At 47.6% G+C, this 26072-nt stretch overlaps 2 protein-coding genes across 2 annotated transcripts; one reads left to right on the top strand and one right to left on the bottom strand.

The window, feature by feature from the left end:
- Window positions 1-8596: 8596 nt before the first annotated feature.
- Window positions 8597-10293, top strand: LOC127197113 (probable N-acetyltransferase CML1). The gene has a single exon (XM_051154837.1). It carries the CDS (start codon window positions 8855-8857, stop codon window positions 9581-9583), a length of 729 nt encoding a protein of 242 aa, XP_051010794.1. The 5' UTR covers window positions 8597-8854; the 3' UTR covers window positions 9584-10293.
- Window positions 10294-12865: 2572 nt separating this feature from the next.
- Tprkb (TP53RK binding protein) lies at window positions 12866-25272 on the bottom strand. Its single transcript, XM_051154840.1, has 5 exons — window positions 25146-25272; window positions 18325-18487; window positions 15246-15368; window positions 14085-14261; window positions 12866-13101 (listed from the first exon to the last, which is right to left on the bottom strand). The coding sequence occupies exons 2-5, from the start codon at window positions 18463-18465 to the stop codon at window positions 13015-13017; spliced, it is 528 nt and encodes a 175-aa protein (XP_051010797.1). The 5' UTR covers window positions 18466-18487; window positions 25146-25272; the 3' UTR covers window positions 12866-13014.
- Window positions 25273-26072: the final 800 nt, after the last annotated feature.

The following is a 26072-nucleotide window of genomic DNA, read 5'->3' as shown; positions in this document are numbered from 1 at the left end:
CTGCTTTTTGGTTTTCTTTGAGACAGGGTTTCTCTGTGTAGCTCTGCCTGTCCTGGACTCACTTTGTAGAGCAGGCTGGCCTCGAACTCACAGTGATCCGCCTGCCTCTGCCTCCCTGAGTGCTGGGATTCCAGCCTGTGCCACCGTGCCCAGCACCTCCTTGGGTATCTGGGAAGACTGAGGGTGGCACTGAGCCTTAGGGCCTCAGTTCAGGATCTCTGCCCAGTGGCTTCCCACCCGGAAACGGTGCTCCTCCTCTGGAACACACTTCAGGCGACTTGGCGGTGCTAATTACTTCAGCTGTAGAACTCACTCAGGACGTTGCTCACCACAAGACATCATAGTCCACAGCAAGTGGCTTCTGTCTTTAAAGGCTCTGATGTTGAGAGCTGTAAAACTGACCAACTGATTGGTGCTGCACACAGTAGTTGTTTTCTCTAACGTATTAACATGTGGAACCTCACCCTGACGACGTCCTAGTGGCTCATCTGGTCTGGCCTGTGGCTGATTTGCTCTGCACTCAAGTGATGCCTCTTCAAGTTTACTGTTGTTCAAGATAGGGTTTCTCTGGCTGTCCTGGAACTCTGTATAGATCCTCCTGCCCTTGTCTCCAGAGTTCTGGGATTAAAGGCATGTACCACCATGCCTTGCTTCACATTGTTTGGGGGGTTTAAAGGGAGAGCTGTCTTGTTTTCAAGGCAGGGCGTTTCATTGGCAAGTTTGCCTGGGTAAGCTGACTGAGCCAGCCAGTGTCAGAGATGGACTTGTCCCCACCTTTCTATCCCCTCACTGCCTGAGCTAACTCAAATTTTAGATGTTTTGATATTAAAAGATGTGTCTGTGTTTTTGAGATGATTTTAAAGATACAATTCATATACACTGTACATGTTTAAAATTGCTTTGGTATGTGTGGTGGTTTGAATAGGTCTGGCCCCCATAGAGTCATATGTTGGAATGCTTGGTCCATAGGGAGTAGCAGGATTAGGAGGTGTGGCCTTGTTGGAGGAAGTGTGTCACTGCGGGGGCGGGCTTTGAGGCCTATGCTCAAGCTGCACCTAATGTGGGACAGCCTCCTGCTGCTGCCTTCAGATCAAGATGTAGACCTCAGCTGCTTTTCCAGCACCGCATCTGCCAAACTTCCCACCAGGTTAACAACAGACTAAACCTCTGAAACCGGAAGCCAACCCTCTTAAGAGCTGGCATGGTCATGGTGAAACCAAATTAACAGTGTGTTTGTACATGTATCTATGTATGAAGCCACAATGAAAGTGGAGCGTGTCTGTAACCCCGTTCCATCCAGACCTTTTCTAAAGAGTGGCCGATCCGTTGCGGCATCCTACATTTGTTTTATGTAAACGGAGTCATAGTGAATTCTTCCTATGTCTGGCTGCTGTTCATTCAGCAGCATTGATTTATTAGCCCTGTCATGGGATATATGTAACAGCTTCTGGTCCAACCTCCCTTAGTAACAAGAGGCTCTTTAACATATTGGCCCAATGGGTCATGTTGCTATATTCTCCGATTATATAAAAATTCAAGGTGTCTTTTCTGGGCCCCCGTCAGCTGTGGTGGAAGTGGAGCAAGTGTAGGCAAGATTTTCTTTTCTTTCCCCCCCTCCCCCCCACTGTAGGTAGTTTTCCTGAGTCTTGGGAGGCCAGCTCACATGAATTCCAGGCCTCTGGTGTGGTGTTGCCTGTCTGTAATTGTAAGAGTAATTTGAGTAATTTGCTGAGTCCCACTTGACTCAGAAAAATTGGTAGCCAACGCAGGGTGAGCCTCCTTCACACAAGCTGCGGCTTGGGGATGTTTTCACTTTGTGCGCGTATTCAGGGTGCAACTTCAGATCTTCCTCAGGGACCATCTTTCGTTTCATTTTGTTTGAGACCATGTAACTGGCTGGCCTGGAACTTGCTCTCTAGACAGGACTGGCCACAAACTCACAGAGATCCACCTGCCTTTGCCTCCTGCGTGCTGGGATTGAAGGGGGCACACCCAGCTCCAATCTGTCTGTTTTTGAGACTGGTCTTGCAGTAGTCTAGAACTTACCAGGTAAACTAGGCTGGCTACCCAGGGACTCCAGGGGCTCCACTCTTTCTGCCTCACTTGAACTGGGATCACAGCATGCAACGCCACTCTCAGCCTTTGTTTGTTTATTTTCCTAATGTGGGTTCTAGGGCTCCAACTCAGGTCTCCAGCTTGCAAGGCAAGCACTTTATCCATTGAGTTATAGCCCTAGTGTTCACTTGAACTTTTTTTTTAAAGGTCTGACTTTCTTTTTTTTTTTATTATTAATTTATTCTTGTTACATCTCAATGTTTATCCATCCCTTGTATCCTCCCATTCCTCCTCCCCCCCCCCCATTTTCCCATTATTCCCCTCCCCTATGACTGTTCCTGAGGGGGATTACCTCCCCCTGTATATGCTCATAGGGTATCAAGTCTCTTCTTGGCTACCTGCTGTCCTTCCTCTGAGTGCCACCAGGTCTCCCCCTCCAGGGGACATGGTCAAATGTGAGGCACCATAGTGCATGAAAAAGTCATATCACAGTGAACTTTTGTAAGTGCTTGTATAACTTTACATGCAGACCTTTACCATATGTGAAGCTGTGTCTTTTGACACTAGTTTTAATTTTCTTTTAAATTTTTTATTTTGATTTTGTCCATGACTGAGGTGGGGAATCTTCTTTCTTGTTTGTTTGGTTTGGTTGTTTGTTTTTGTTTTTGTTTTCAAGACAGGGTTTCTCTGTGTAACAGAACCCTGGCTGTCCTGGGCTCAATTTTCAGACTAGGTTGGTCTCTAACTCACTGAGAGCTGCCTGCGTCAGCCTCCCCTCTGCTGGGATTAAAGGCATGTGGAGACACCTGGAGACTCTTTTCAGATGGGTTGTCTTATTTTTTCCTTTGATATATTTTTTTACTAAGTGTTTATAATGTATTAACTAGGTTTTTTCTTTACTATTTTTACTGGGTGCCAATTTTTTTTTTTTTAAGACAGCATAGCACTGTGTAAATGATTAGTCTTGAACTCACAGAGAGAGGTCTGTACCACCACGCCAGGCCTTGGATACCAGTCTCATGTCATAATGAATTTAAGAATTAAAAACTAAATGAGGATGTAGCTCAGTGGCAGAGTGTTTGCCTAGTAGCACAAAGTCTGGGGTTCCGCCCCCAGAACTAGGGAAGACAGACAGACAGACACACACACACACACCTAAGACTACACGCCGGAAGTGCTGTTCTCCCAGACACATACAAGAGTCCCTTCCCGATCTCTTCAAAAGACTTGATTCAAAATGGTCCTTTTGGGGGTGCTTTCATCAGTATCCTAAAACCTGTCTCGAAAAGCCTAAAAAAAAGCATCACCAGCAACCCAGCATTCCCGCTTCCCCTTTGTCTTTATTATTGCACCTATCACCAGACACCTTCCATGCAAAGAAAGTATTGATAAAGACGAACGCCAGCGAAGGAAAATGGCAAACAAGTTACAGCACGTTTAGTCTGGCTGGGAGGCTCAGGGATTACACACACACCAGTGACTGCTGGGCCAGCACGCAGCCAATAGGGTCCCGACTGTGGTAGCAGCAGGAAGGTGTGCTCGCTTCACTTAGGAGACTTAAAAATTGACTTCAACTTCAGACTCCACTCAGGTCGCGTCCATAATCTGCCCTCAGGCGGGAGGAGCCAGCGGAAGCACTCAAAATGATGACTCGCTCCACTAGAGCGCAGATTAGGACACTTCCGGAAGTGGAGGGATTTGCTTCCGGGGAACGATCGGCTAAGACCGTCGGGAGATTAATAGTTCTACTCCGCGGCTCGGTGCCTGGGCAGTTTTGTGGGCCACGTGTGCAGCTCTGCGCCGGTGTTTGTCGCGAGTCCTCCCCGGCCGCGGGTGGAGAGTGAAGCGGCCTCGGCTGCGCTCCGGCTGCGCGTGCCCGGGTGCCCCCTGCCGGCGGAGCCCGAGGCTGAGGCTGAGGCTGGAGGAGCCGCCTGCAGCCCGCACAGCCACAGCGAGGCCCGGGGCTGGGAGGGAGGCGCGGCCCAGAGCTGCCCCTGCCCGCTCCGGGTCTCCCCAGGAGGGACGGAGGCAGAAAGCCCCGAGGACAGGGACGCCCCCAGTGGAAAGCTTGACCACTGAAGCTGAGGGCAGGCCATGCCGTCGGGGCGGGAGAGGAGTCAGGCAGGGAGCAGACGCCACAGGCAGGTCCTCACGACATAGTTATGGCTTTAGCTTCAGCCGACTTCCTCCTGAAGGCGTCTGTGACCCTTGGCCTAGGTTAGAATTGTGTTGCTGGTGGTCGGGGCCTCGATGAGGACGCTCTTAGGGTGCTGTCGATGAGGGGTGATGGCGTGTTCATGACAAGGATGAGCCAGAATTAGACGTGGAGGTAGAGCCAGTACCCGCCCAGGCCCTGGACGTGGTACTGCAGTGAGAGGCATCTGCCTTCGATCACCTTCTGTAGCTAATATCACAATACCTCTTGGGTGAGGTGTTTTGGTCTTTTTGGTTTTGCTTTTGTTTTGTTTTTTAAGATTTATTTATTATTATGTATACAGTGCTCTGCCTGCATGTACACTTGCAGGCCAGAAGAGAGGGCATCAGATCACATCATAGATGGTTGTGAGCCACCATGTGGTTGCTGGGAATTGAACTCAGGACCTTTAGAATAGCAGTCAATGCTCTTAACTGCTGAGCCATCTCTCCAGCCATTGTTTTGTTTTTTAATGGTTTATTTATTTTGATTAGTAATTTTGGCCTGAGATCCTGGCACCAAATTAGCAAGAAGAGATAGGTAGCAAGATAGAAGACCTAGCCAAACTAGTTTTAAAAACAGACTCACATTGGAGATAAACAATTAATTTGATAGTTGTATGATGGGATTAATACATTTATGAGAGGAAAGTCCAAATTACCTTTTAAAGGTCCTATGTTAAACCTGAGAACCGTGCGAAGAAGAGATAAAATCCAAATTGCCAACTAAAGCGAGCTGTATTCTGGGATGCACCCAGGACTGGCCATCTGGCTTTCTTACGCTAAATCAGGATTTAAGAGAGCAACTCCTGCCGGCCTCTTGAAGTCCCTTATAGAGGATTTATATCATGGAATGGGATTGCAAGTTTAGTGTCATTTTGATGTTGATTTTTTTTTTTTCTTGAGACAGGGTTTTTCTATGTAGCCTTGGCTGTCCTGGACTCCCTTTGTAAACCAGGCTGGCCTGGAACTCACACTGATGTATGTCACCACGCCCAGCTTGCAGGAAGTTATTCTTAATTACAAATAGAAACTTTAACACAAGATAAACAAGAATCTGTTCTTAACTGTCTTAACTGCAAACAGAAACCTTAGCTAATAACGCATAGTATTACTGCTTTGGTCCCAAACCTACCTTTAAAATAATTCATATTGGTGAATTTCCTGGTATCTATTGTAAGGTTTCTTTTTAAAGTGAATTACACTAAAGGAGCAAACTATTTTGAGGCATTTTAAGGGTTCTTTCCTCTAGTATTAAAAAGCACAAGACAAAAAAGAAACACACAAGACAAACCAACAGCAACAACAAAAGAAAAACTACTAAGTTTCCCTCCCTGTTGGGAATACTTAAATTTTTGTTTACTCGCTTTACAATGACCAGAATGTAGACCACAAAACACTTTACGAGGACAGTAATAATCTCAGTGCACAAAAAAAGCTCTGCTGCCTCCTTTGCAATGGACACCATGTTGGCAAGAGCTTTCTGTACCCTCTTCTGATATGACATCAGCACAACTGAAGATTGACTGTGTATCAGAAAACTACTTAGACATATCTTCTGTCCCTTTTTGTTAAAACCTTAGACACTTCCAGCAAATAGGAAATGAAATTTTATATATATTATATTTTATATATATATAAGATTTATTTATTTAGTATACAATGTTTTGCATGTATGTGTGGCTGCAGACCAGAAGAGGGCATTAGATCTCATAGATTGTAGTGAACCACCATGTAGTTGCTGGGAATTGAACTCAGGACATTTGGAAGAGCAGCCAGTGCTCTTAACCTCTGAACCATCTAACTCTCCAGCCCTCAATATTTTTTTTTTCTTTCTGTGCAGTTTTTGGTTTTTTTTTTTTTTTTTCACCCAAAACGTTTTTTCTGTGCAGCTTTGGCTGTCCTGGACTTGCCTTGTAGACCAGGCTGGCCTTGAACTCACAGAGATCCGCCTGCCTCTGCCTCCCTGAGTGTTGGGATTAAAGGCGTGCGCCACTGTGCCTGGCTTCTGTGCAAGTTTTTAAAAGCACTACAGTTAGTGCTGCATGTCTGTAATCCCAAGCACTTGGGAGGGAGAAGCAACAGTCTTGTGAGTTCCAGGTCAGCCTGGGCTACATGATGAAACCTTCCAAAAAAAAAAAAAACTTGACCCTTTCAGTGACCAAGAGCTTTCATTTTTGCTTAATAAATCCTCTATGTTTTGCTCGAATAAAGAAAAGCTCTGGATTAGCTGTGTTAGTGTGTTTTGTGTGTTGGCAGTCATGTGTTTAACTTGATGTCATTGCTGTTTGCATTGGGGGGATGGGAAGGCTGCGCTGAGGACTGAATCCAGGGCCTTGTGCAAGTGCACTCCAGCTGAGCCATACCCTACGTCAACAGTGAGCCTACATCAGTGGTTCTGTGGGTCTCCACCCCTCTAGGGTCAAAAGATCCTTACACAGGGATCACCTTAGACTATGAGAAAACACAGGCATTTACATTACCATTCATAACAACAGCAAAACTAGAGGTATGACATAGCAGCAAAAATAACTGTATGGTCAGGCAGACCTCACAACATGAACTGTAGTAAAAGGTCGCAGCGTAAGGAAGGTTGAGACCATTGGATTGGATGCTCTGCTGCAGGCTGGCCCCTGTTACATCCTGCTTCTCCCTACCTGAATCATGCTAATTCCTGTCATTTCTGCAGTAAATGCACCTCAAGGTGATGCAGATTTCCCCCTGGACTGGGTCACAATGGAGAGGCCACATGAATCTTAGGCACACTGCTAGTGGTGCTGTCTCCTTAGTCAACACTAAACAAGGTTCCTCTGGCAAACAGCAAGCCTACTAGATCCACGTTGTTTTGGACAAACAAGACTCTTGAGCAATTGGTAAACATGTTTGTCCTTGTGTCTAACTTAGCCATATGACAGGGTTCTTCCTCTTGGGAGCCAGCACTGGCTGAATGTTACTTTCCAGGGCACCTTGTTGGCCAGGCTGCGCACCTGGGGAGCCTTGTTTTGTCAGGGCCATCTACATGCCTCCACTACCACACCTGTCACTTGGCTTCCCAGCTAAATGCCTACTCACAGCCTCACATGCATCTGGAATGGGGTATCCACACTACTTGACCCTACAGGTATCAGCCACTCCTTTAAAGACCCTCCATTCCCAAGGGCTGTGCCTTAGTCAGCAGCAGCCTTGCTTCTCACTGTTCAGGATAGCAACTGTCTCTGAGGTATTGGCTCTGAGCATGGTTCCTGAAAAGCCTCACAACTTCTGACATCTCAGCATCTCCTCTGGTCCTTGTCACAGGTGTGAGGGTGTCCCCACTCTCCCCTGGCCTCAAAACTCCCTCAAAACAAAACAAAACAAAAACCTGTCAGAGCCTCTTTCAGAGCTGCTTGCCAGGCAAGCTACAGTGGGCCTGGGTCAGGTAAGGATAGTGCAGCACTCACTGGCCTTCAGGTCAGAGTTGGGGGCAAAGGCAGCGCATCCCTTCCACAGGAAGTCTGTAGAGAAAGATGTCCCTCTTGCTTGTCTTAGGGAAGCAAGCACTCAGCTAACCCACATGACGAGCATGGTATGCAAGCCCTGAGCTCACACAGCTGTCCCCTGTCCAGGGCCCACCATCTCAATGGCAACAGGGCTGGGGCTGAAGAGGATCCTATGGCTGCTGGGTGAGGGCTGATAGAGCAGAAGGTGTACGAGAGCAACGTGGGGACCTTAGGATCCATTTCATCAGGATGAGGCACAGCATGGAGGAAAGTTCTGCAGTGAGGACCTTGTGAGCCCAGTGTGTGTGTGGCTCGCCATCAGGCCACTTCGAGCAGTTATGTGCACGGACCAGGCTGACTTTCAAAATGGCAGAGAGAAGCGCAGCCTGAAGGGAGTAAGCAGGGGGCAGGCCTCCAATGAGGGTGAAAACTGTTGGGTACCTCCATCCTACTTTTCTCTACAGATTATTAACCCAGAGCTCATAACGTGAATGGCTGTGATTGGCCTGCTGTCTCTATGACCCTGAGCTTCATGATTAACAAATAACCAGGAGCCAGTGAATGAGGTGCTGACTCAGGTCTGTTCACCACTTGTGAGGCAGTCCTAGACTCTCTCGACTGCATGCCACCAGAGGCTGATGCCATTCAGGCCACTCCTGGTTGTGTAGTGTCAGGTAAGAAGACTCCAGTACAGCACTGTGGGGAGGGTCTCACTGTGGGCCTGCAATCCTAGAACCTACCTGGGAGTTCAAGGTTGCGGGGAAGGGAGGGGTGTAGCAATTTTTGTTTGTTTGTTTTTTTACCAATACTGTAATCTAAACTTTTTATAGTTCTTGGAAAGAGGATTTTGTAGAAATACACAGTTAGAAACACCCAATGCCTGCCATAGAGTCCACAGACAGTGACAAATGGGTTGGTACCTGGGTCCATCTGCAGCACTATACTTGTGTTTATGGACCAGGAGGTGCAGAGACTTCCAGTATGGTGAACAGGGCTGTAGTCAGGTGTTACTGAACAGGCATTCTCCCAGCGTTAGTGTCCTGCTTCCTCTCTCGTGACAGCAGAAAGATACACCCTCGAGCGGGGCCTACTTGGGGTAGGTTGGGAGGGAGAAGCTGAGGGCTCACATGGCTCCTCTCTCCTGCAGGGCTCAGGGAAGGCGTGCAGGCAAGACCCAGAAGTTTCCAATGGCTACTTATCACATCCGCCAGTACCAGGACAACGACCGTGAAAGTGTGGAGGACGTGTTCACCAAGGGCATGGAGGAGCACATCCCAGCCACCTTCCGCCACATCCTACTGCTGCCCCGAACCCTCCTGCTCTTACTTGGGGCGCCCCTTGCCCTGGCTCTGGTGTCTGACTCCTGGCTGCTGGCCATGTTCTGTGTCTTCTTTCTGCTCCTGCTCCTGCGGCTTCTTGCCAGACAGCCCTGGAAGGAGTATGTGGCCAAATGTTTGCGCACAGACATGGCTGACATCACCAAGTCCTATCTGAATACACATGGCTCCTGCTTCTGGGTGGCTGAGTCTGGGGTGCAGGTGGTGGGCATAGTGGGTGCTCTGTCAGTCAAGGATCCTCCACTGGGGAGGAAGCAGCTGGAGCTCTTTCACCTGTCTGTGTCCTCACAGCATCGAGGACAGGGGATAGCGAAAGCGCTCATCAGAACTGTCCTCCAGTTTGCACGGGACCAAGGCTACAGTGATGTTCTCCTTGAGACCAGCACACTGCAACAAGGTGCTATGACTCTCTACCTGGGCTTGGGTTTCCAGAGGACAGGCCAGTACTTCATGAGTATGTTCTGGAGGTTAGTAGCTATTTGTACAGTTCAGTTAAAGTACTCCTTCCCTTCTGCCTAGGAAAGGGGGCTGTGACCTACGCTCCTGTGCAGCAAGCATACCCCAGTGCACTCTGATGAACAATAAAAGCTCCTTGCTGGTGCACACCAGTTCTAATACATATGATGGCTGAGTGAGGGTTGAGGGCTCTGCTACATTCTAGGTTTCTGGGGTGCCTGTATTTTACTTACTGAGCCCAACTTCACTGTTGTATTAGGAACAATGCTAACACTACTGCATGTATTTCTGTAAACCAGAAAGATTCTACAGGGCAGGCACTTCACTCATCTGTGCAAGCACTGAAGTTGGCTGACGTGCCAGACAACTGGGTGCTGTGCTGTTGCAGCAGGCTGGCTGGTTAGGGCTCACAAGGATTGCAGAGCAGCCAAAGCTAAGGCAGAAGAGAAAGAAACAAAAGGATTTCCAAGCAGGTGTCCCTTGCAGAACATGTGAGACTCGGAGACAAATGGAGATTGTGCTTACAGGATCTGTAGAGTAGCAGACCAGAAGCTGGGTGTAGACCTGAGAAAAGAACCAGTGGAGGTATTTTTCGTCATGGCAGAGGGTAGAAGTCGGCTAGGGTAGAGTGAGGTCTGAGTCTATAAGGAGGACACCTCAGGCCACTCTTACAGAGCTGTTGCTGTGGGCTGTCTCTCAGGCCAGTTCTGCATTTTTAAAGGCTATGCACATGGACAGGCCCTACAGCTGGCACTCCTGGAACTCAGCCTGGACCCAGCCCGAGTTCAAACAAAAGCTTAGAAACTCCAGTGCTTTGTGCCTGACTGGGCATCTTGCAAACCTCTGACCCAAGGCTATGATGGGATGTGGCTCTGTGCTTATATAAGCAGGCTGTCCCTCTTCCTCACATAGTTCATCTGTAATACTGATGTGTTGTTAGAGATGTGGGGTGCCCCGACATGGCTCATTAGAGATGTGGGGTACCTCGACATGGCTCATTAGAGATGTGGGGTGCCCCGACATGGCTCATTAGAGATGTGGGGTACCTCGACATGGCTCATTAGAGATGTGGGGTGCCCCGACATGGCTCATTAGAGATGTGGGGTACCTCGACATGGCTCCCACTCTAGGCTGGAGACTGCTGATCGCAAGAGATCCAAGCACCCCTGAGCTAGTAATTTGTGAAACTTGGGCACTATTGGAGGTCCTGTTAAATCCTGCATCACCTCCTGATACAACCTCACTCCAGAGGGGTCAGCCAAGCCAAACCTTCCCTGGCCTGCTGACAAACTTTGTCATAGACCAACTTCAACCACACAGAGACCCCTTGCTATGCAACTCCAAACACAGGTAACCTGACTACTGGGACTATACGCCTCACCTCTTGCCATGTGGCTCTCCTTGGCCTGGATGGGAACCACAGTGTGTTTTCTGTCCACCATCACCTAGGCCACCTTCCTTGGGCTTCTGTGAGTCCTTCTCTATCACCCAAAGCCCACCAGTGCCCCCTAGGAGTTTGCATCCCCTGAGTTAATGTTCCAGCTCAGTACGGTCCCGTGTGAAGCTCATAGGAGACAGGGACGCTGAGAACAGGCACCCCCGCCTCCATGATTGCTAGAAGGGAAATCAAGACTTCTTTCCTCTTAGACAATCTTGGGAAAGTGTGCAAGGGTCACTTATTCTCTGCACTGCACCATCCTCTGTCCCCCAGTGTAACAGCAGCACTGTCTGAGTACTCAGAGGTATGTCTCAGAAAGGGATTCTGGGTAGTGAATATTTTAGCTTCATTAAAAATTCACTTGTTATGTAAACATTTTTGTTTTAATACCAGGAGTGAGATACGGGGCTGCCTTAGTTTGTCCACTACTATTAACAGTGACTGTTTCATGTGGGCTCTGAGAGGGGCATGACTTTACAGCTGCAGATAGTTTAATTCTGAGGATTCTGAGAGGTTATAAATGCCAGAGCCCAGAGAGGGACGGGGGTGCTGGAAGGAAGAAAGTGGCTGCTGCTGCCCAGTCCTACTGCTGTGTTTGCTGTTTGCTGAACTGCTCGATATCCTGACTACAAAGATTGGACTTGTCCCAAGACACTAAGTCTAAAGAGGTCTATGTCCCTATGTCGCCTTTCTCCTCTCACCTTGTTTCTCTCCTACATAGTGTTGGGGGTTGGAAGGGAGGTAGAGGTATAAGAACCCAAATAAAGTAGATAAAATTTCACCAACAGAGTGCATACAGGGCAACCCCAGAGTAGCACTATGAGAGGGCACCGTGGCTCTGCAGAGCAGGTGCTCTAGCGGGGCCTGAACGGGTAGAACTGACCATGCACGTGGGAAGAACATGGAGTCGCCATTGTTGAAGCTATGTGAATGACACGAGGTGAACAGTATGTGTCACTTCCATGTGGGTGCCTTCCCCAGAGCTTCTTTCCAGCTGTGCAGTACCCTAAAAGCCTGAGAAGCCCTCAGCTGAGAGGGCTCCTACACATGGCTGTGGGTTTTCTCTCTGATCCCCAGTGCCCCGAAGGTAACAAGATGCCTCCTTTTGCTGTACTGAGCCAGGGAACTTTAGTTAGTGACTGTCACTCTAGCCCAACCAACCCTGAGTCTACAGGCCACAGCCTCAACTCCAGGGCTGCCCCCCGCTTGCTCAAGTCAAAGTTTACTGGACAGAGGCCACTCACTATGTATGTGTCCTCTGTAGCTGCTTTCAGACGGCAAAGGTGGAGTTGAGTAGTTACAGCGAGAACCAGGTAGCCTTTGAGGAGCAAAGCCCTACCTGGCTCTTTAAAGCTTTGCTGACCCTTGACCAAGCCTATCTCGACTGATGCAAACAAAATACGAGATAAAAGTAAGAAAAAAAACCATCAAATACAGTTTTACACTAGTTAAATGGCTCTTGGCTAGTTGTTAATATTGCTACGTTTTTAGTTGCTATGTGGGCACAAAGACATATCCACCTAACAGGTTGCTGTGAGAATTAAATGAATTGCTATTTATTTATTAGGATAGGATTTGACAAAGTGCCTCAGGTTACTCTGGAACTTATGGGATATCGCAAGCTGACCTCCAGCTTGTGGCTTCCTCCTGCCTCAGTCTCCTGTAGAAGTGAGTCACCACACCTAACTTAAGGAAATTCCTATGCACAAAACGCTCAGGATGCAGAAGCTCGGAGGGCAGTGTGGAGAAGCCAGAGGTACAAGGCGAGTTACACACTGATGGAGGAATTACGGAGGAGAGCCCTCAACACTGCAGCCTTCACTAGACGCTTGCACTTTTTATTCCAATTATAAAAAAATAAAATGTGGAAACACAAGCAGATGACTAGGAGGCAATGACAAAAACAGTAACAGAGGTTATCTTTAAGAAGTAAAAAAAATGTAGGGCTGGTATTGGTTTCTTTTTCCATTTTTCTGTGATGAGTATGTTAATTTTATAACCAGGAAAGAAAAGCTAGTGATTAACTGAGATTTTCCTGTTGATAATTTTAAACATCTTATAAAACATCCTTTGTTGCCATTCTACAAATTATGCCATCCAATAATGTCCCAATACTCTCTTCTTGTGGTGACAGCTTATATATCTGTAAAAGTGAATGACAATTTATGAGCGCTGGCATGTCCATGCACTATTATTACATAAACATTTGTATGTGGCATTATTATTTTATTATGGCATTAATGATCTGAAATCACAAATAAGTTAAAAATATTCAAAGTAGGTGGTAATTTGCCACTAATATAAATATTATTTTGAAGTGTAGTTATTAATATAAAAAAACAAATTGCTTGAACATATAACCCACATTTTTTCAATTTTAAGAGTCCACATCTAGCTATTAACTTCATATGGTCACTTGATATTGAAAGAGATCCCTTTTCTCACGGTTCTCCTTCCACACAAACTAGTACATCCCTTTTCGTTTTCATTTACAAATACTTTCCAAGTATCTGTAAAATTATATTACTATTTCTAAAGCTTTTAAAAATTGTACTTGTATGAGTGTTCACCTCTATGTGTATATACTGTGTGTGTGCAGTCCCCACGGAGGTCACAGGAGAACATTGGATCCCCTGCAACTCGAGTTGGAGGTGGTTATGAGCATGCCAGGAATCAGACCCGGTTACTTTGGAAGAATAGCAAGTGCTCTTAAGTGCTGAGCCATCTTTCCAGCCCCAAACTATTTCTTAAAGGCTCAGAAGGGATTGGGAATAAGAGAGAAGGCAGCTAGAGTGAGAGCCGTAAGGATATGTAATGTAATGTAGTGTAGTGAATACCATTATCCTGTACGCTAACTAAAATGGCAATAGTTCCAAATTCATAAAGTAACAGTGATGAAGCTGGGCGGTGGTCCTAGCATTCGGGAGGCAGAGGCAGGTGGATCTCTGAGTTTGAGGCCAGCCTGGTCTACAGAGAGAGAGCTCCAGGGCAGCCAGGGTTACACAGAGAAGCCCTGTCTCAAAAAAAATTTAAAACAAAGCAAAACAAAAAAGAAAATACCCCGTTATGAGCAAACAGCATCAGCATAATTCATCTACTGAACTCTTAAAAACATGCAACACAAACCTTTTTGACTTCTGAGAGCTTTGTTATTTCTGGAAGACTTTCCAAAGGCACCTGCTGGCCTTCCACTTGAGAGATTAGGTGTTCTTGATCTATTTGTTTTCTTCCGTCTTCGATGTAAACAATCAGAACTGATGTGTTACTTTCTGAGATACCAAATTTCTTCAAAGCCTCTGAAATCTATAGTGAAAAACCAGAAGACAATGAGCCAGTGAGTGCCTCCTGCCGGGAACACCTGCTGGCCTGCTCAGCTAGCCTCCCATCTCTCTTAGTGTGCTTTCCTCCACAGGCCCTGTCCAGCACCTACTATTGCTGTCTCTGCTTACATTTGCACTTTGTTCCTCTGGGTCCAGCCCAGGCTTTTTGGCTTTGCACACAAACACCTGTCTCCAAGTGACCTTCCCAGATCATAATTTGTATTCCTCTTGTAATTTATCTTAGGGCAGCTTAACTTTTTCTTATTCGTCTTCTTCTAAAGATTGTATTTGTCTTTCCTGCCCCTAGAGCAGTGTCTTGAGCAGAATGATGTTTCAATAATTTGAATTGTTCCATTAATGGGCAGTTCTGCTGCCACGCTGACTGCATTTTATAAACTTAGTAGCCAAGTGTGGTTTAATTCCTGCCATAGGCTTCCTAATCTTCCCTTTGATGATACTAGTAGCTGGCTGTTACAAACAACAGTAGTAATCTTCATCAGTAGAGTTCAAACATCTTGTTCATGTGTCACACACAGAACGTCATCGTCTCAATATACAATGCACTCTTGGGCTGGGGAGATGGCTCAGTGGGTAAAGCACCTACCACCCAAGTGTGAGGACCTTGGCTCAATTCCTTAGCACTCATGTAAAGCCAGGCACAGCAGCACTATCTGTAATCCCCGTGCTCCACAGCAAGACAGGAGGTGGAGACAGAAGACACAGCTCAGGCACACAGTGCCAAACGACAAAGAGACCTTGTCTGGAACAAGGCAAAAGGCAAGCAACACCTGAGGTTGTCCTCGACCTCCACAAGCACATCATGGCACTCAGGTACCCATACTCCCACACATGAATATGCACACCCCATAACCCCCCCTTCACATACACACACAGAGGCAGGGGGAAGCATGTCACACTGGGGGTGTGACGACAGGGCCAACAGTAATAAAGTCAGTCAGCACATTACATTATTATTTGGGGAGAGGTTGAAGATAATTTCAGTAGACAGAGTTCTTGTCTTCATTTTTCCCAGTTTATGGAGATGAATGGCTTTGTTCGCTGCCACAAGTATCTGAAATGGATCGACAATCTACCAAGAGAATATAAAAATTAGGGGCTGGAGAGATGGCTCAGCGGTTAACAGAATACAAAAATTAGCACAGAGAGGGTTGGAGAGATGGCTCAGTGGTTAAGAGCACTGTCTGCTCTTCCAAAGGACTCAGGTTCAGTTCCCAGCACCCACATGACAATCACAACTGTCTAACTCCAGTTCCAACAGATCTGACTCAGTCACATCAATACACATAAAATAAATTGAATATTTTTAAAAATTAGCAGCTGTAACCTTAACTAAGATGGAAGTTGGTTAGTGGAGTCCAGCTGTGACGGACCTGACCGTGCTGTTTTGGGGAAGACTGTGGAATGACTCCTGGGCTAGAAGTCATTGAGTGTTGAGAGTTCAGCGAGCTGTTCTATGGGAGCTTGGGAGCTAAGAATGCTGGCGGCAGTGCGGATGGCAGAGGCCTGGCATGTGGGGTTTCAGAGGGAGGCAAGGGCTCCACAGGGCCTTTTACAACAAGAGTCTGTTGCATGTGATCAGCTGAAGGGTCAGCCGTGATTAACAAGAGACCAGCACCGCTGAAAAGAAATCTCTGAGTTACTGGGGCAGCTGATGCTGGTGAACTGGAGCTGAGAATCAGCAGTGATTAAGAAGACAACTGTATCACGGAAGCTAAATCTTCTTGGGAGCCCGCAGGAGCTGTGTCCCAGAGGTAGTCAGGGCGCCCACAGGAGCTGTGTCCCAGACGTGGTCAGGGCGCCCACAGGAGCTGTGTCCCAGAGGTAGTCAGGGCGCCCACAGGAGCTGTGTCCCAGAGGTAGTCAGGGCGCCCACAGGAGCTGTGTCCCAGACGTGGTCAGGCGCCCACAGGAGCTGTGACCAGGGTGTCAGGGCGCCCACAGGAGCTGTGTCCCAGAGGTAGTCAGGGCGCCCACAGGAGCTGTGTCCCAGAGGTAGTCAGGGCGCCCACAGGAGCTGTGTCCCAGAGGTAGTCAGGGCGCCCACAGGAGCTGTGTCCCAGACGTGGTCAGGGCGCCCACAGGAGCTGTGTCCCAGAGGTAGTCAGGGCGCCCACAGGAGCTGTGTCCCAGAGGTAGTCAGGGCGCCCACAGGAGCTGTGTCCCAGAGGTAGTCAGGGCGCCCACAGGAGCTGTGTCCCAGAGGTAGTCAGGGCGCCCACAGGAGCTGTGTTTCAGACGTGGTCAAGGTGCCCACAGGAGCTGTGTCCCAGAAGTAGTCAAGGCACCCACAGGAGCTGTGTTCCAGAGGTAGTCAGGGCGCCCACAGGAGCTGTGTTCCAGAGATAGTCAGGGCGCCCACAGGAGCTGTGTTCCAGAGATAGTCAGGGCGCCCACAGGAGCTGTGTCCCAGAGGTAGTCAGGGCGCCCACAGGAGCTGTGTTCCAGAGGTAGTCAGGGCACCCACAGGAGCTGTGTTCCAGAGGTAGTCAGGGCGCCCACAGGAGCTGTGTCCAGACATAGTCAAGGCGCCCACAGGAGCTGTGTCCAGACATACATAGTCAAGGTGCCCACAGGAGCTGTGCCCCAGAGGTAGTCAAGGTTGTTCGTTGTGTTGGCACTTGTACTTGGTAGTTTAAGAGTCACCCAGGTGGTACTGGTTTTAAAGACATGAAGGGTCATGGAGAGCAGCTGAGGCTCAGTGCTGTGAGAGGCCAGGAGAGGCCACTGGTGAAGGTGTGGCCCAGCTGCAGCAGATCCTGGTCTTTTGGAGATGCCAGTACCGTGGCATGATCCCCAAGACCAGCAGCAGCAGCGGAGTGGAGCCTGCCTGAATTCAGAAGACAAGCTGTGTGTGCTACAGAGGGCAGAGCTGGAGAAGTGAGCCAGCCCTGTGAAGACCGTGAGAGGATCACACTGGGCATCGTGTGGTTTACACAGCTGGAATTTGATTTTGCTTTGATTGGGGCTGTGCCTTAGTTCTTCTCTGTGAAATAAGAAAGCATTTATTTTTTTATTTTATAGGAGCCCACAGTTGAGAGTGTCCCTTTTCCGTGTCCTTTATATAAGGCTTCCAAGCAGGTGTGGCCCAGATCAGAGGTGGGTCTCCCCATCTCAAAAGACCTGTCCCACCCCAAAGGTCTGGATTACAAGTGGATCTTCCCACTTCAAATGATTCAGTGAAGTGGAGATCCCTCACAGCCACACCCAGCCATTTTTTGGGTTTCAGTTCATTCTAGATGTGGTCAAGCTGAGAATCAAGAATAGTCATCACAGGAGATGTGGCCCTGGTGAGCCATCACAGGAGATGTTGGCCCTGGTGAGCCATCACAGATGTGGCCCTGGTGAGCCATCACAGATGTGGCCCTGGTGAGCCATCACAGGAGATGTGGCCCTGGTGAGCCATCACAGGAGCTGTGGCCCTGGTGAGCCATCACAGGAGATGTGGCCTTGTTGGAGGATGAGTTTTGAGGTTTCACTGGTGTCACTAGGTTTGAGGTATCACTGGGGATGGGATTTTGAAACCTTAAAGCCCCCCAGAAGGTCCAGTTGTACTTTCTGCCTCCATTTTAGGGAGCAGATGTAAGCTCTCAGTTACTGCCCCAGTGCCATGCCTGCCTGCCTGCCACCACACTCCCCACTATGACAGCCATGGACTAACCCTCTGAAACTGTAAGCAGGCCCACAGTTAGTGCTTTCTTTTGTAAGCTGCTTTGGTTATGGTGTCTCTTCACGGCAGTGGAACAGTAAATAAAACACTCTGCTTCTGCCGACTCACACTTCACATGTGAGAAGAACAAAGCTCAGGCATCTGCCGGAACATGAATGTGGTCACAGCCAGGCCACAGCCTTTCCTATTTCCTAAGACACGGTACAGCACTACAGACTCTATTTGCTGTTTTAAATTCAAAACACCAAGTGTGACTTGGGCAAACACTTTTTACCTGAATATAAAAGAATTTTAGGGTAAAATTAGCATATTCTTAAGTGACTGTCATAATCAATTTATTCTCATATTTTGTACTTACCACATGAGGGTTTATCAATGAACCATCGATAGATCCTTCCATGGCCTTTTTTCTCAAGTCTCCTGCATTTCTCACATCTTTAAATAATAGGAGGGTCACCCTGCATTCAGGAAACAAGTCCAACTGCCGTGACAACTGCATTTCATAGACAGGGAGGACTCTACTAGGCAAAACACAAAGCACAAAGCAGGTGTTTATATGTGAAGGGCTGTATCCATCTTTCCCACCCAGTTTCTCCTCTGACAACCTTGCTGTGCTGTAACTTGCCCTGTACCGCCACCCTCCTGCCCCGTGACCCCCAACCCCCAGAACTGCATGTGCAAACACACTCAGCTGTAACCAACTTAACAAAATCCTTGCTTTCTCCTTTCCTGGTTCTGTTCTAGCTTCATGTCTGTTACTGTAATGAAACACTCTCACCAGAAGCAACTTAGGGGAGGAGAGGGCTTATTTGGCTTACAAAGAAACACTGCTTGCTGACTCAGTCACTGGCACCTGCTTAATTAATTAGCTTCTTAAATACAGGCCAGCACCACTTGCCCAGGGAATGGTGCTGCCCACAGTGGGCTAGGCCCTTCTTTATCACAATTAAGAGTCAAGACAGTCCATCACAGATAGATCAATGGGCCAATATGATCTATACAATCCCTCAATTGAGACTCTCCTGTCACGTGACTCTGCAGCTATGCCAAGCTGACAGTTGAAGATAATTAATTTCATAAACTACAGAATTGCTAAAGTAGAAAAGTCCATTTTTAAAGCATCTTTGGCACCTTCATAATGTGTGTTTCCAACTGTGCTAAGCTATTTCTAGTTCTCCTGTTCCTAGGGAAAGGCCAAAGGAAGTGGCTGGTGCCCTCCTTGGCAAGATGAGCAGCTTCTGTGCCTGGTCAGACAAGCAGCTGCAGGGTGCCAGGGAATGATGGATCCCAGATTACCCAGAGCATTAATGAGACCATAATTTACTGCATCCTTCCTAAATTCCTGATCTATGATCTATTTTATTTTATACTTTAACAAAACCTGGTCACAAGTATTAAGAAAGTAATTTTTAATATTCAAATATCATGCTTTACACAAAGACATTTCAATATGGAATTGACAGAAACCATACAATTGTTAAGTAATTCTCACCACATGTGAGAATTACACCTACAATCTCAGCTGAACAGGAAAACGTAAGAGTATCGGGTATGCCAGCGGGAGGGCTCACCTACTGCGAATGATGTCCTGGGTCTGACAGATAATGCTACATGTTATAAAAACACAAACTTTAAGAACAATTCAACTATCACTTTTCTTTTTAACGATGGAGACTGAATGAGGGTCTTACAAAAGCCCAAAGGATGCATTTCTAGTTTTCTTTCTCAAGGAACTAATTGAAAGTCTGAGGATGATAAGATAAGATGTCAGTTGAGAATGGCCTACCCAGCCAGAGGTGGTGTGACTAAACAGCCCGCAAAGGCTGTCGTGGGCAGTGGGAGGAGGGGTGCCTCTGCCTGGGACTCTCATGGGCAGTGGGAGGAGGGGTGCCTCTGCCTGGGACTGTCATGGGCAGTGGGAGGAGGGGTGCCTCTGCCTGGGACTCTCATGGGCAGTGGGAGGAGGGGTGCCTCTGCCTGGGACTCTCAAGGGCAGTGGGAGGAGGGGTGCCTCTGCCTGGGACTCTCATGGGCAGTGGGAGGAGGGGTGCCTCTGACCTGGGACTGTCATGGGCAGTGGGAGGAGGGGTGCCTCTGACCTGGGACTGTCATGGGCAGTGGGAGGAGGGGTGCCTCTGCCTGGGACTCTCATGGGCAGTGGGAGGAGGGGTGCCTCTGCCTGGGACTCTCATGGGCAGTGGGAGGAGGGGTGCCTCTGCCTGGGACTCTCATGGGCAGTGGGAGGTGAGGTGCCTCTGACCTAGGACTCTCCTCCTCCTCCTAGGTCCTACTGGCTGGCTCACCCAGCCTTGATGTGAGGGTTTGTCTGGTTTACTGTATCTTCTTATGCTGTGTTCAGCTGATGCTCCTGGAAGGCCTCTGCTCTTTTCTAGAAGGGGAGGGGGAGGTGGTAGGGGGAAACTGAAAGAAGTGGAAGCTGTGGTCAGGATACATTATTTAAGAGAAGAATTTTTTTTTTGGTTTTTTTTTTTTTTGGTTTTTTTTGGCTTTTTGAGACAGGGTTTCTCCTTGTAGCCTTGGCTGCCCTATACTCGCTTTGTAAACCAGGCTGGAAAAAAAAATTTTTTTTAAGCTGTTGGTAAGGAAAATGTCTTAGTGATCAAGTTATGTACAAGGCCAGGTTCAAATTTTAGCATAAAAGCCTCAGCTCCAAACAAAACAAAATTAGTGCTATAGTGATTTGTCAAAGCAATAATGTTAAGTACAACCACAGGAATGAAAAACAAATAAAATGTGGCTAAATGTGTCATTTTAATCTTTGTTATTCTTATTTTCTGGGCTGGGCCGGGCTGGCCTGGAAATCACAATCCTACCGCTTCCCCAACACAAGCAGTGGGGTCACAAGCTTGCTCCACCATGCTCAGCTCCCCATGGGGCTGGAGAGACTGCTGAGCAGTCACCAGCACTTGCTGTCCTTGCACAACCCTGAGTATGGCTCCTAGCATGGATGTCAGGTAGCTCACAGCCATTTGTAACTCCAACTCCCAGGGTCTTCTGGCCCTCGTGGGCACCCAGAAACACATGCACACATATCTGTAGACACACACATGCACAAAATGTGAAATAAAAGCCTGAAAATAATTTAAAAGCTGCTCTTAACAGAAAGGTACTGAAAAGGGGGGCTGAGGAGACAGCTCAGTGCTAGCGTAGCATGCAAACCTTGGTTCCATGCCAAGCTGTATAAAGCCAGGTGCGACAGTACTCACCTCCAAACCAGTCCTGAGGAGCGTCAGAGGGCTGGAGGGGACGGGGGGGGGGGGGGCATGGGTCTTTACAGTCTGCAAAATGCCTGAAGACAAATCAAAACACGTCTTTAACCTTCTCTTGAGTATCTGTAGGCAATCCAAGCCTAACCCAACTTCTCCCAACCCTGCCGGGCCAGCAATTTTGACAGAGGCTTCTCTCCCATCGTTCAAAATGGAAATCTTTATCTCAAGGCATCTCCAAAGCGCTTCCAAGTACATGGGGCTGAGTTTATATACAAAAGAAAGTGGTGCAATTCCAGCCTTGGTCCCCAGAGCACGAGCTGAGAGGCAGTTGGGAGCAAGACTGTCCTGTGAACTATGCCGTGGCACCTGTAGCAGATAATGATGTTGGAATTCGTAGAGCGGGAATTAAATAAGGGATCCATGAGGTCATTTTTTAATAAGAATGAGGCTGAAATCCAACGATGACGGTCTATCTGTTCAGCTAGCCCAGGCTAACTTCGCTGGTTGGTGTGAGCTTTGGAGAAGTGACCCAGATACATGGTGAAACTCTTCAGGGTAGAGCCCTGAGGAGGCACACAGGGTGCTCACAACAGGCTTTAGAGAAGTTAGTAAGATGACTATGTGAGACGGAGCCTTCACACAGGTATCACTACACCTAAGGATAGTAGCAGACATGTTGGTTTTAGCAGTGTAAAACAGGCCCACTGACATAAATAACCTTCCTCACTCAACAGAACCTCTCAGTAACCAACAGACAGAACATCACTGGACTGAAGGACAGACAGACATACCTGGAACTGTGGTTACGCTTCCACTCATGCCTACTTTAATCTGTGCAAATTACTAAGCAGCACAAAGTCCTACTTCTGAGGCTCAGACGCCACGCACGTATAAACTCAGCTGAACCCTGCACATGAAGCTCTAGAGCTGGGATGCGTGGCGGAAGGAAGGCTTTCTCATCTTATACTATGGCGGAATCTTGCCACGTGTGATTGGCTATCGTCTTCAGAGTCCAAGATGTAGCCTGATCCTGGTTTTACAGACGTAAAACTATCAAAAGATACACTAGTTCCCTAGAATAGTTTCCTTCCTGGAAAGCCAATGCTCCTGTAAGGCAGCCTGATTAGAGTGAGTGACAGGCTAGTTTTACCCCAAATTAACTATGGTGCTCTCCGTATTACTTTAACACTCATTTTTAATACATTACCATAATCGCCTTGGGGTGGACTGCCTTTGACATTAAATATGATGATCTTCTTCACTTAATATGTCAACTGTTTTCTTAACTATGGTGGCACACGCCTTTAATCCCAGCACTCAGGAGGCCAAGGCAGGTGGAGCTCTGTGGGTTTGAGGCCAGCCTGGTCTGCATATTGAGTCTAGAATAGCCAGAGCTACATAGTGAGACCCTTTCTCAAGAACAAAAACAAAAAACTATACGAAGCATATACAACAAAACGCAAAATATAATTACTGCTGTCATTTAAAAACCTAAAATATTGGCTGAACGACGGCTCTCAGCCAAAACAACCAAACCGGAAATGTTCGTTCTGTATTGCTCTGGAAGGTACACTTGTCTGAATCAGCTTAACGGTACCAAGTACAGCATAGCTGGTTATTTGTATATGAGATTTTTCCAGTACTTGCATAATGGAAGCCATTTCTAAAGGTTGCCTATCAGTTTCTGAAAAATAAACTGTTAATATTTAATGTGAAACTTCTTATACTAAACAGAATGTTGGACTCTCTTTGTTACACACGTAGATTGTGTGGGTGACGCCTGACACTCGCACCTAAAACCTAACTTGATGTTCCCTGCCTCCTCTGGGGGAGCCTTGGGATGTGTCCCTCAACATCCTAGCCCGCTCCAGTTTCTTTCTTCCCTGAAAACAAAACAGCACTGACTTGTTCTTCTGAGGCTCTTCTTTGTTTAGGCCTGTCCTATTTTACTCAATTAGATATGGATAGAGTTACATTTCCTTCTGACAAAAACAGCAAAGTCATCCTCAACTACACAACTCCAGTTCCGGGCTAGCTTGGGTTCCATGAGATCCTGCCAAGGGAAACAAAACAAAACAAGAACCAGCGGGCAGGAGTTTTACCTCAGCCCCTGAGAACACATGCTGCTCTTGCATTCACAAGGTGGCTCACAACCACCTGTAACTCCAGTCCCAAAGGGAGGGGAAAAAAAAAATACACACACACACACACACACACACACACACACACACACACACCATCCATACACATAAAATAACATTTAAAAAAAAATTTAAACCACAAAACTTAAACATAACAAAAAGCTATCTCTGATTTTCTAGAATTATGTCTAAGGGTCTCTGTAGCAGAAAAAGAAAGAGTTTTGTAAATAATGTCCTGACCCAGTCTTTTCTCATGTTAGCATCTAATTGAGAAATGCTATGGTAGGGTAGAGGCTATGACCAGTATGCTCCGTTATATAAGGGCATGCATAGAAAAAAGTATCAAACATAACAAAATAGAGAAATCTTGAGTACTGAGATTATTAGGTGACTTTTACTCTACTCTCAGAAAATTCTGTTGTGTGTGTTCTGGACTTTCTACACTCATCAAACAAAGTTTGAGTACTTACAATCAGGGAAGAAAACGATTTTTCTTAAGTGTCTTTTTTTTTTTTTTTTTTTTTTGAGTGTTTGCCTGCATGTGTGTCTTGCCTGGTATCTGTGGCGGCCAGAAGAGGGTGTTGGATTCCACCGAACTGGGGTTACAGACTTTTGTGAAATGGAATGTGGGTGCTGGGAACCAAAACGCCGTCGGCCTGATTTTCAACACTAAGGGAAAAGAGCTTTTAGAAAACCTCAGAACAGTTTGTTCTTGTTTAGTGTGAGAGTCATTTAGACCAGAAACTTTGGAATCATCACTTAATATTGATCTGGTTTGACACCTGTAAAAGCCATGTTGAAATTTAGTTCCCAATGTGAGATATTAAAAGATGAGGTCAAGTAGGGCCGTCAGAGTGGTTAGGACTTTGTACTCAAAAAAATTATTAACCCACTCATGCGACTATGAAGTTAATAGTTTATCTTCGGAGTATTTAGGGTCTTGAACTCAAAAAGTTGTTAATCCAGTCATATGATTATTAAAATAGCAGCAGCAAGTTTACCCAGCCTCCTAACCCCCTTCCTGGCTCCAGGAAGAGGCAGGCAGATCTCGAATTTGAGGCCAGCCCGGTATACAGAGTTCCTTCCAGGACAGCCAGGGCTATGCGGGGAAAGCCTGTCTCCGAAAACAGAACAAACAACAAAACACCTCACCCAAGAGGTATTGTGATATTAGCTACAGAAGGTGATCGAAGGCAGATGCCTCTCACTGCAGTACCACGTCCAGGGCCTGGGCGGGTACTGGCTCTACCTCCACGTCTAATTCTGGCTCATCCTTGTCATGAACACGCCATCACCCCTCATCGACAGCACCCTAAGAGCGTCCTCATCGAGGCCCCGACCACCAGCAACACAATTCTAACCTAGGCCAAGGGTCACAGACGCCTTCAGGAGGAAGTCGGCTGAAGCTAAAGCCATAACTATGTCGTGAGGACCTGCCTGTGGCGTCTGCTCCCTGCCTGACTCCTCTCCCGCCCCGACGGCATGGCCTGCCCTCAGCTTCAGTGGTCAAGCTTTCCACTGGGGGCGTCCCTGTCCTCGGGGCTTTCTGCCTCCGTCCCTCCTGGGGAGACCCGGGGCCTCGCTGTGGCTGTGCGGGCTGCAGGCGGCTCCTCCAGCCTCAGCCTCAGCCTCAGCCTCGGGCTCCGCCGGCAGGGGGCACCCGGGCACGCGCAGCCGGAGCGCAGCCGAGGCCGCTTCACTCTCCACCCGCGGCCGGGGAGGACTCGCGACAAACACCGGCGAAGAGAGACGCGCAAATCGCCCACAAAATTGTCAGGGCACGTTAGGAGCTGCAGAGCGGAACTCACCATCAGTCTCCGGTCCGGCTCAGAAGACCTTCCCTCTTGGAAACAAAGCTCTCCACTTCCGGAAGTGCTCACTCTTTGATCTAGTAGACCGGCTCCAAGTCGCCCTGGTTCCGGATCCTGGTGGGCGTGGTCGAGTCTACGTCTCTAAGTTCCTGAGACTCTTACTACCACCTGCAGCTGATGCTGAACACCAGGGAGAGGTGGTTTTATTCTCTCCCGGCGTCGGACGTGGGAAGACCCCACATGTCGGGTCTAGAAGTCGAGGTATGTAGTTGAGTAGCGGCTTTGTTCTTAGCCTGTGTTGAACATCCTTGGGTTCTTCCTGTGAAAAGAAAAATATTCACTAGAACGAGAGTCACAGCTTTTCAGAACTTTTGAGACTGAATTTACCGAGTGTGCTCTCGGGAGGAAGCGGGGATGCACCTTGATGGGGTCTTACATTGAAGGAGCTATTTCGGTGCCTGGAGGTTTAGAGACAAGTGGACTCTCACAGCTGTGACAGAGGAAAGAGACAAATCTTTTGAGCAGACGGGAGCACAGTGGAGAAGTCCTCAGAAACCATCTGCCTCAAGCAGTTGTGTAAGATCAGGGCACTGCTCTTGAGGAAGGAAGGCCACCAAGGGAGTGAAACCAGAATTTGGTTCTGCCTCTCTGTCAAAGAACCCAGTGAATAGAGAAAGGGATTGAATCTTAAAGTTACGGTTTATCCATAGGAGAACCAGCAGTCTGAGAAAATAGATTAATTATTTTAAAGACATTAATTCCGTACCATCTCCAGCCAGCAGATTATATAGGGAGAAGGAGATAGGGCTGGAGCCAATTGTCCTGGAGCTCCATGTTACCTCCCTGGTCACGCGGTCAGTCACATTTCTGAGATGTCTGTAAGTTTTGTTACTTTTCTGCTCTTTCCTCATCTGCAGATGTTTG

The sequence above is a fragment of the Acomys russatus genome, chromosome 13 (assembly GCF_903995435.1).
Source record: "Acomys russatus chromosome 13, mAcoRus1.1, whole genome shotgun sequence".
NCBI lineage: Eukaryota > Metazoa > Chordata > Mammalia > Rodentia > Muridae > Acomys > Acomys russatus.
The sequence above is the reverse complement of the archived record's forward strand: the minus strand, read 5'-3'. Positions and strand labels throughout refer to the sequence as shown.

Excerpts from the sequence above, each read along its gene's own strand:
- LOC127197113 (XM_051154837.1), top strand. The coding sequence starts at position 8,855 with ATGGCTCCTCTCTCCTGCAGGGCTCAGGGAAGGCGTGCAGGCAAGACC.
- Tprkb (XM_051154840.1), bottom strand. The coding sequence starts at position 18,465 with ATGCAGTTGTCACGGCAGTTGGACTTGTTTCCTGAATGCAGGGTGACC. Across the intron at positions 15,369-18,324 it reads CATTGATAAACCCTCATGTG|ATTGTCGATCCATTTCAGAT; the intron begins GTAAGTACAAAA and ends TTCTCTTGGTAG. Across the intron at positions 14,262-15,245 it reads ACCTCTCCCCAAATAATAAT|ATTTCAGAGGCTTTGAAGAA; the intron begins GTAATGTGCTGA and ends TTTTCACTATAG.